The 10,792-nt window shown below is 36.3% G+C and overlaps 1 protein-coding gene across 3 annotated transcripts in view; it reads left to right on the forward strand.

Moving 5' to 3' along the window:
* DGKB (diacylglycerol kinase beta) overlaps nucleotides 1-8,224 on the forward strand; it is a 587,707-nt gene extending 579,483 nt beyond the window's left edge. For all 3 annotated transcript variants that reach the window (XM_074367408.1, XM_074367407.1, XM_074367409.1), the window contains one exon: nucleotides 4,658-8,224. In XM_074367408.1, the coding sequence (XP_074223509.1) occupies nucleotides 4,658-4,765 (108 nt within the window). In that variant the 3' untranslated portion in view covers nucleotides 4,766-8,224. The remainder of the gene's footprint in view (nucleotides 1-4,657) is intronic.
* The last annotated feature ends 2,568 nt before the right edge of the window (nucleotides 8,225-10,792 follow it).

Raw genomic sequence — 10,792 nt, forward strand, 5'->3', positions numbered from 1 at the left:
ATTGACTTCTTTCACTTAGTAATATGCATTTAAGTTTCTTCTATGTCTTTTCACATCTTGATAGCTTTTTTTTTTTAGCACTGAATAATATTCCTTTGTCTGGATTTACCACAGTTTATTTATCCATTCACCTATTGAAGGGCCTCTTGGTTGCTCCCAAGTTTTGGTAATTATGAAAAAAGCCAGTATAAACATTTATGTACAGATTTTTGTGCAGACATAAGTTTTCAACTTCTCTGGATAAATGCCAAGGAATGTAATTGCTGGATCACACCATAAGAGTACATTTAGTTTTGTAAGAAACCTCTAAACCATCTTCCAAAGTAGCTGTACCACTTTGTATTCCCAGCAGCTATATTTGGGAGTTCCTGTTGCTCCACATCTTCGCCAGCATTTGGTGTTGTCAGTGTGACCCTGTTTTTTGAACCTCTTTCTTAGCTCACTCATTTGTTTTGCCAGAGAACACCCTCAAATATGTTTTAAAGGACATATAAAGGGTAATCTCCCTAGATCCTTTAGTGACTGAAAATGTCTTCATTGTATCCTTGCATTTAATCGATACATTGACTAAGTATAGAGCTCGAAGATAAAATTAACTTTTCCTCTGGGGTTTGAAGATATTTCTCTGTTCGAGCACTGATGTTTTTGAGAAGCCTGATGCCATGCTGATTTTTATTTTTCTGTAAATGATCTGTTTTTCCTCTCAGAGAGCATTTAGAATCTCGATTGTGTCACTGTGCTTTGAAATTTCAAAATAATATGTGACTTGAGCCAGGCATCATTAAAAAGTCCAGAAATGATAAATGCTGGAGAGGCTGTGGAGAAAGGAAGTCCTCCTACACTGTTAGTGGGAATGCAGTTTGGTGCAGCCGTTAGGGAAAACAGTATGGAGATTCCTCAGAATACTAACAATAGGCTTACCATAGGACCCAGCAATCCCACTCCTGGGCGTATATCCAGAGGGAACCTTACTTCAAAAAGATATATGCACCCCAGTGTTCACAGCAGCACTGTTCACAATAGCCAAGACATGGAAACAACCTAAATGTCCATCAACAGATGACTGAATAAAGAAGCTTTGGTATATTTATACAATGGAATACTACTCAGCCATGAAAAGAATAAAATACTGTCATTTGCAGCAACTTGGATAGACCTGGAAATTATCATTCTAAGTGAAGTAAGCCAGAAAGAGAAAGAAAAATACTATATGATATCACTAATACGTGGAATCAAAAAAAAAAAGGCAAATGAACTTATTTACAAAACAGAAACAGACTCACAGACATAGAAAACAAACTTATGGTTACCAGGGGGAAGGCAGTAGGAAGGGATAAATTGGAAGTTCGAGATCTGCAGATTCTAACTACTATATATATAATAAATAAACAACAAATTCATGCTCTATAGCCCAGGGAACGATATTCAATATCTTGTGGTAACTTATGGTGAATATGAAAACGAATATATGTATGTTCATGTATGACTGAAGCATTGTACTGAACACCAGAAATTGACACAACATTGTAAACTAACTATACGTCTATATATATATATAGAGAGAGAGAGAGAGAGAGAAAGAGAGAGAGAGAAACTAAGCAATCAAAATCAGGTTGCAAAATGCCTCGCCCATAGCTGGTGCCCAGTAAATATTTGATGTATTAACAAACAACTAAGAAGTAACTACTGACTCTTCAAAGATACAAACACTCAGAGAGAGCCTAATGTTTGGTTTGTGTTTTCAGATTGCTGAGACTTAGTACATTCTGAAGTCTTTGGGGGATAAACTCTGCTCTTTATTCCATGTTGCTTTCCTAGTAGATAGCCAGTTCTCAAAAAATAAAACCACTAAAAAATACAAGAGCGTGGAGTGTGTATAAAACAGGTGTCTGAGTCATTGTTCCATGCCTGGTGAGGCCCCCTTAATCGGGTTTCCCTGGCATGGGCAATCTTAACATCAAGTCACATTTAAATCTCTACAACTCTCTGAAGTCTACACCTGGACTTTCTGTGACTACAGCACCAACAATTAACCTGGACTGGAATTATTCTTATCTTTATTGGAGTTGTTTTTAATTCTGTTCAGATATGCAAAGACCTGTAATTATTCAGTGAGATAAAGTATGCAGAGACCGTGGATGCACAATAGACATTTTGTGAATTTTAGTTTCCTCTGTGTCATCTCCCCTAAGCCAATAGTTTCCCATGTTTATAAACAACAGACAAAAAGGATGAAGATTTCATTTTTTACAAAAATAATGTTAGCTTAAAGAAAGGGTTGTGTACTTTGACCATAGGAGTGATTGAACAACCAAGAGGACAGGTTATGGATAATTGTAAAAATAGGACTGGCCGTTACCCTGCTTAAGAACTATGAACTAGAACTTCGAGGTAGTCAGTAGCATGGATTAAGGGTCCCACTGTGTCAGGAGCCCTGAATGAGATACTGTGCTGTTTTTGAAAGGAACAGCTACATGTGATTTCTTTTAAAAGGGTTTGCCAATAACAAGATAAGTTGTGATCAAGCAAAATTCGAATACCTAAAAAACAGCAAGAGTAAACAAAATCCCATACACAGTAATTCATGGTGTTTGGGCTATGCTTTGCTGTAAATTGATGCTCACCTTGTGTAAGTGACTAGAATGATGCATTTCTTCGAGGGTCTTAACAACCATAGTATCATACCCTCTGAAGGATTTAGTCCAGCAACTGTGAATCAGAAACCTGTCATTTCTTATCTTAGCTGCTAATGTTCTGTTTGCATCTGAGGTTATTATATAAGTAATACATGATAATGGCATCGTCAAATACTCATTTAAAATGATATTTTTGTGTAAAAAGATTTTATTTTCATCATTAAAAAGTGGTACCTTTCTGCTTAGCCTCCTATTGGAGCATCTATAACCCTACTGAATGCGCTTGTTAAATTTCTCCTTTCTTACTTCACTAGAATTTACTGGGGACAGAGATTGTGCTTTGTCTGTTTATTAAAAGTTCCTGGTAGTGTCTAAAGCATAGTAGTGGCTCAATACATTTTTTGAAATGAGTAAGTGAATGGATGATGGTGTATTCAATACTGTGCAAAGCTAGGATTCAGAGGAGTTACAAACATCTGTGACATAAGGTGCAGTGTATTGAATTATTATAGGAGAAAATCTGGTCGAGATCTTTTTCAGTCTTCATAGGTAGGTGCATTCTGGCACCTAAACTAGGTGGCTGTTGATCCCCCAGTTCATAAGATAACAAAAATAAAATACAGTGAAATCAGATATCCAGAGAGTTTGGGGCTGGTTTAGCCTGGTGGCCTTTTGCAGGGGCAATTTATTTTTACAGTGAAAAGAACACTGAATCTTCCCAGAAGAACCTGATTCCAACAGAGTTAAATAAAGTTGTTCATGTATCCAGGTTTTTGGCATACTTTTGTCTTTCTAGACCGTGAAGTAAATCTCCATTTCCCACAAGCCCCACTGCTGACTTGAATGATCCTGTCCATGTGACATACATTTTTTTTTTTGTTTCATTGCTATCAGTGAATGACAAGTGAGGGATATTCATTTTAACTTGAAAATGTCAGCTATGCACTTTAAGAGATATATTTTTGCAGCTTTTAATGAGGTGGTGTTTCTTTTTGAAAGAAATGCTCATCTCTGATGTGGGTGCTGTGCAGGTGACAACTGATATTTAATAAGCGATGGGTCTTGTATTAGTCTCGGTTCTCTAAAGAAAATGTCTCAGATTGCTTTTGAAAAACTCTTAGCGTCACTAGCCCAAAGGCAAGATGTGACCTTTTTATTACATAATGAGAATCATTTATTATCTTACAATGTATCTTAAAGTCACAGACAAAATGCCACTCTGATAATTGCTTTCAATTAGCTTTGAGCATAGCATATATTCATAAAATGTCTTCTCTAATTTAGACTTGAATTAGAGAAAATTGCAGACATAATCTGCTTTAAGGTTGTCTCATTTAAGGTGATTCGTAGTTTTATCTCGAAGAAATCAAAAAGAGTAGCTTTAGAACAGTCTCTCAAAGTGTTTTAAGCAGGCCTTTCAATATTTGAGTCTATTCTATTACCAGTTAATTAACAAATTAGAAAGCTAGTTCATCATTTCTGACCTTTTATGCACGTTAACTTTTGACTTTCATTCTTAATGATTGTTTTGAAATTAAGCCTTGCAGTTCGTGCTGAAAGAGAGAAACAATCTGATTAGCAAGGTAAATAAAGCTTGCCTTGATACCAACCTAGTGCATCTTAATGTTGGGCTGTAACTGGGATTCTGAATAGTATAATGGTGCATCCTCTCCTGTCTTAAATAAGTAATACATAACTAATGGTCAGTAAATTCTACTGGATAATCATGTGGCATAAACAAGGAATTTAGGGGTGTTATTATAAGTGAGGTTAGATGTAACATGGTATCTAAACTGTGATTTCAATTAAACTTCATTTCTTATTAGTTCCCCGAACATTGGAATATGGTTTAAATGCATGTCCTTATCTCCTTTAAAAATATTTTTGAAATAATAGGAAGTCTGAAACTACGTTTTACACTTGTGGTGTTTCAGTAACTCGTGAGATATTATTAACCTTAACACAGATTTTCAGAAATTGGTATTCTATCTGGAGATGACGCTGTTTCTTTTTCTCCCCAGATAAAAATTACACACAAGAACCAAGCCCCAATGCTGATGGGCCCCCCTCCAAAAACTGGGTTGTTCTGCTCCCTCGTCAAAAGAACAAGAAACCGAAGCAAGGAATAATCCCGCCTCGTTTCGCTCTTAGAGATCTAATTAGCATAATTGGGCCATGGAACACTTATGCTGGAAGTCTTTGAAACATTTCAAGTCTCCTGCTCATGCAAAATCATGGAATTGGTTTAACAGTTTTTGTTACTGAGCTAATGTAAAATTCAGCTATTAGAAAATTTATTGTCTCAGTTTTTATAGGCGTCTTTGCATGAAGAAAGCAAAAGTTGACATGGAGTAATACTGCATAGTTTTGTTGCATGCATTCCCATAGATTTTTATGTCTCCTACCCATTCCTTCCCCAATTTCCATTTACTAACCTGTAAGAAAAGCCCATACCACATAGAAACGGAAATACCACAGGAAATGTGATTCTCCACGTGACTGATTATTAATTAGCACTAATTAATAATGCTACATTGATCGTAACTGCAGACGGCTATACTTTCCCCTTCTAGAATCAAACCGCATACCAGTGATCTTTGACCTATGACTTGAGGAGAAATTTTAATTGAAAGATTTTATTACATAGTTGTCTACTTGCTGTATCTAAATAGTTGTTCTTCGACATCTTGAGGCTTCGGAGTGGAATTTAAAATATCAGGTATAAAGTTTTCTTGTGCTGAAAAGTAGAAAATGGTTTTAATTTTGTTTAGTCTTGCTAATTCCAGACATGAGTGAAAACCTGCTGCTTGGTGGTAAAGTGAGTGACTATGACAAGCCTTATTCCCTTCTGCATGTGAATCTAGAAGAAAATTCATAATCGCAACAGCAACCAAATAGATGTTTGAAACTATGTGCCTAATAAGCTGTGTTTCCCACCAAAGATTCAGAAAAAGATGCTTGAGAGAAATGCGTTAATGCATAATTAATTAAGCTTTGTGGAGAAAATTTATGATTCTCATGATTAATTTTGTGATGACTAAAACTCTGGAAGAAACATTAATTTTAATTAAAATTCTCACCTTTCACAGACAAGAAGCCATACAATACAATCAAAGCTCAATAGCTGATTTCTTGCTTTTTTTTTTTTTGTCAATTATAAATATGGGTCTGTAATTTTTAATGGCTCAGTTAAGTACACTTGAGAAAGTAAATGATCGTGCCAGTTCCTTTCTAGTATAAGTTGATACCTGTAATAATAGTGAGCTCATTGAAGGCTCCCATGCATGCAATTAGCACCCTCCCCTCACCTACTCCACTCCCATCTCTGTGACATTTCAAGTATTTACTTGGAAATAACAGCCTCGATCGTTCAGTTTTCATGACATGGTTGGATTCTCTGACTGAAGAAATTATGGAATAGTATTTTTTTAAGTGTTTCATTAAGTTTATGATATAAAATGAAATGCTATTCTGAGCAGCTTGGGTATCGTTCATTCATATTGACCTGCATCCCATCATTGCATGTTTTATGTTTTCAAACATGCCATGAGGAAAACTAGTGCTTGACATGCATGATTTATTGGCTCCTCTCTCCACTCTGCACTAAAGTAATAACGATTTATCAGTTCTGTTTTCCTACTGATTCATTCATCTTTGAGTAACAAATAGCATTGAGTGATTCTGTTGAACATAATCCTGTGCATGGATCTATGGATTTCAAGTGAAATTGCTATAATTTTTATTCTTTGGTTTGAAAACTCAACTGAATGCTGCTCTATCAAATAGCTACTCTCAAGCAATGTGCTGTAATGGAAGATTATGTAGAAAGCGTATTCTTTTAGTGTTCCAGGAACACTGGATGGTAAATATCAATCAACAATAAGTTTAATTGCTTTGAAAATAAAAGCTTTTGAATAAATTAAGATATAATTTAGCATTCTCAGGAAAATTATCATTACAAATGCAAATGTTGCACAGCAATCACTTGCCCTAGTATGATAAAAAAAAAAAAAAAGTTATTTGGCGGAGCAGTAATCTAGACCAAAAGAAATCTCAACACAGTAACAAATGCATTACTGCCGTAATGTTTCACAACACATACATTGATTTTGTGTATCTATGGTTACAGGTAATAAATATTTTCACATAAATCGACAACATTGTCTACAATGGACAGGCAGGCTTTGTGTCGAAAACATACTCTGAAGCCACGATTTATTTTGTGTTTAGTACAACATATAATTATTTCTTGGCTACCTTTTATAGTATATAGTTTGAAGGCAGCAACAGTTTGTGAATCATTCTTAACAATCTGTGCGGTGTAAAGCCGTTGAATAGACAGTGGGATGAGAGAAATCAAGCAACCGGCCTGTGGGACTCTGGTGATTGAAATCACAGGATGCAGCTCTCCTTCGGTGTAGCTGTATATCTATAATTAGTGATCATCGTAGTTACATTTTTAGTCGGTAGGATTCATGGGTACCCATCATACCTGTTCAATGAGGAATCAAACGTTACTTTCCCCAGCTCATTTTCTAAAGATACGGACGTGCTTGCCCTTCGAGTGCACTACTCCTGGGGTGTGGAAAGTAGTTTTTAAAAACCTCCTTCAATGGTTTGGAAATCAGAGAAGATATTCTTCCCATTTTTCTGACAGCTTCACGTGAAGAATGTGTATTTTAAGAAAAATTCCAAACTGAAAGCTCTATGGTATATAGAAATATTAAATAATGAATGTTAGCTTTGTAAGATGGAAACTGTTCTTGTATGTGTGTGGGTGAGTGTTTGCGTGTTGGGTCAATGTCTTTTAAATACAGTAGACATGGCTGTGTAAGGCTTTAAGTGGATGGAGCTCTTACGTGAAAATTATACTGGGATTGCAGGGTCAGAGGAAAAGGGAAAAAAGAGATATGCACTTTTCTAAATATTGCTGTACACTGAGTAGATAAATAGGGATTCCAGAACAGGCCTGAATAGCCATGCTTCTAACAGGAAGGACAATGTCTGTGTAGAACTAGGAATTTTAAAGGATGTAAATGTATTTCTCTACTTACATGTGTATGCCATGTGTGTCTGATGCTAAGAGTGCTGGTCAATTTATTGTGGAAGAAGATATCTTGTAGAAAGTGAAGAAAATACAGAATTTTTAAAAAATACTATTTTTAAACAGGTTATGTTATTATAGCCAGAATAAAGCAAAAGACTCAGATATTTCAGGTATTCTGCTGTAGGCAGAGATTTAAATCCAGTGAGACTTAATGGATGTTGTATATTTTTTTCACATTTTGTTCTTTTTTCCTTATTTAGGGGGATGGGAACCCCTTGTAATTTTCCAGGAAGAATCTATTTTGAATCTCAGACTGTATTCTACTTGAATGAGACAGCATTTTTTAAATGGTCCCATTCCTTTTTGTGTCAAAGTTAATTTGTTGTTAATTGGCTGTAAAAAGGAAAATGTACCTTTCTTGGCAAAAATAATTCCCCAAAGAGCTATTCAAACACAGTACATATATTCTAAATTAAAATATTCAGCTCTTGTAATATATGTTGAGGATGTAAAATTTAAATAAATAAATAAATAACAAAAACCTGCAAAGGAGCTTTTATTTTGTGCGCAGAAATCACCCCTTAAATCTCTCAATTAGAGTGCATTCTGTTTAAATAAGGTTTGAATAAACTCACATGTAAAGGATTCTATCCTTATTGTGTTTAAAAAACATGGAATTCATTTAATTACACCATCTTAATTATTTTCTCAGAAAGTGTCATATACAGTATACTGGTTTTTGAAATAAAAATGTTAACCACTCAGTTGTGTCGTTGCTTACCGCTATTTTGCCCAGATTTCGTCCGTAAATGAACTCTTCCAGGAATTGCCCTCAGTCCACCCAGGTGAATATCCACTGGGGTTCCAGACAGGCCTCCTGTCTTGTGTCATGAAGAAAGGAGTCTGGATATTTAGGGACTGAATTTGGTGCCATTAAGAATCAAACCATTCTGCATTGTGGTGTTTTGGCCCCAAGCTGCTGCTGTGAACATTATTTCACCAATTTCAGAGATTGCAGGAATGCCAGTGAGCTGGATGATAGAATCTTGGAGACTGAAAGACCAAGCTGGGGGGTCCATGAAGACTTACGGTGAATTTTCTGGATGATACTGATTTTTAATTTTATTTGTGTAACCAGACCGGCAAGTATCTCATGGGCACTGACCAGGTACAAGATCCTTTACAAAGGGGCTGCAGAAATTAAAGAATTTTTTTTAATGATACCCTCTCTTCTCTTAGTCCCTTTGCATCTATTGGAAGAGTTAAGTAAATGACCAAGGTAAAAACCAAGGTAGGCAAAATGTGATACATATTCAAATGAGGAAGGATGATTTGGTTGAAGGAATTCAAAAGATCCTGTAGAGAAGATAAATCTTCAGATGTCTTTTTAGGGTAACTAGATTTCTACATGAGGAGAGAAGTGGAAAGAACACACTCCTGAATCAAGAGACAGTGAGTGCGGGCATGGGGTTGGAAATCGGGTCCTGGATGCGTCATTGCCCCAGTTCATCAAGAGGTCAGGGAATTTATAAATTAGGCATTTGGGTAGTGGCTCTACTTAAAATAGGAAGGAGCAAGAGAAAAGGAAAATGGGGGAGGGGGGTGGGAAAAACTAAAGAAGGTAAGTAATGAGGGAGGGGGAGAGAATGAAGGCAAACCCCAAAATTAGGATTAAACAACTCTCAGAATTAATTTCACATTTTCGGAAGAAAGAAAAAAATGAACAACTCCCAGGTAGTCTGACTTGGAAAGCCTCAGAGCAATGTCTGGCCATTTTACATTTTCAGAGAGTTTTGTTACAGTGTACTTGAATACTGTAAGTAACTCTCTAAAACTTACAGAAAACTAAAGTAACAGAGGATACTAATTATAAAATGTGTTAATGCTAAATGTATAAAAATTAAATATTAAAGGATACACATAAAATAATACAAGTTAAAAACTCAGAATAGAAGACTAGAATAATAGAAAATTCGCAATAGACTAATAGAGTAATCTAACATCTTACAAACGGAAGGATAGTCCTAGCAGGTCCAGAAGTCTCTCTCACTCGCTCCATTTTTTTATCCATATATCCAGTTGATCTCAGCAAACACATTGAATCAGTTGCTCCAAGAAAGAAACATTGCTGATTAAGATTGTGTTAATCTAAAAGTTTTAGGGACTTTATAGCATATTGTTGAAAAATAGATGTTTGCTTAAAGACTATCACTCAGGATGTATATCTACATTTTTTCTTTACTGTAGCACCGTTTTTAAGATTCTGTACCCTCAAGCAGCACCCATCAATCAGAAAGGATGCTTCTGTATCTTTCTTGCAAAGGGCTAAAAAAATTAAACACTACACAACCCCACAAAATATTCTTTCAACGTTATATTAAATGTGGAAGACTTTTCCACCGTTGAGTTCCCGGTGCCTCTCCAGCTTCCCAGTGAGGCACATTCCCTTCCTCGAGGGTTTGTTCGGCTCCATTTGGAAGGGTTTCTGGAACCAACTTGTCTCTGATGCATTAGAGTGAGTTTTTCCGGTGTGTCTTGTTTGTGCTCCTTTAAGACTGTGACACCTGTGCTAGGGTTCTTTTACTCTGCATGTTAAATGGTTCCTTACCTGATTCTCTCATTGTTTCATCCTTAGAAAGCCAGGCTTGGGTCCTAGTCACTGCTGTTCACCTGGGGCCATCCCCTGTTAGATATCCAGTCGTATTTGAATGAATAAAAAGTAGCCACCAAAACAACTCCCAAGTCCCTATAAAATGTACTGCTTGTTTCAGAAGAAAACACATGAAAAGAAAAAAAAAGTCTATATCTGGTTAATCATAAACATTGACGTTAACACCACAAAAGAAGTTATTTTATCATCCCTTGTGTACTTTGGCTGAATAAACTTCACTTATTTAAAATAAATCCTAGTGTCCTCATCTCTTGTCACTTTCCCACAGGCAACAGTGCAGTATTTCCAACTTTTCGGTGAATTCGGTAGCCAATTACATCACACTTCAGCCCACAAGTGGCTATCATTAGGCCAGCACAAGGTCTGCGTGCCTGTGCCAGGAGTGGGACTCGTGGACAGCTGTCCCCTATTCTCCAAGGAACGTTGGGGAGATGGTAG

Source organism: Camelus bactrianus, chromosome 7, assembly GCF_048773025.1.
Source record: "Camelus bactrianus isolate YW-2024 breed Bactrian camel chromosome 7, ASM4877302v1, whole genome shotgun sequence".
Classification (NCBI taxonomy): Eukaryota; Metazoa; Chordata; class Mammalia; order Artiodactyla; family Camelidae; genus Camelus; species Camelus bactrianus.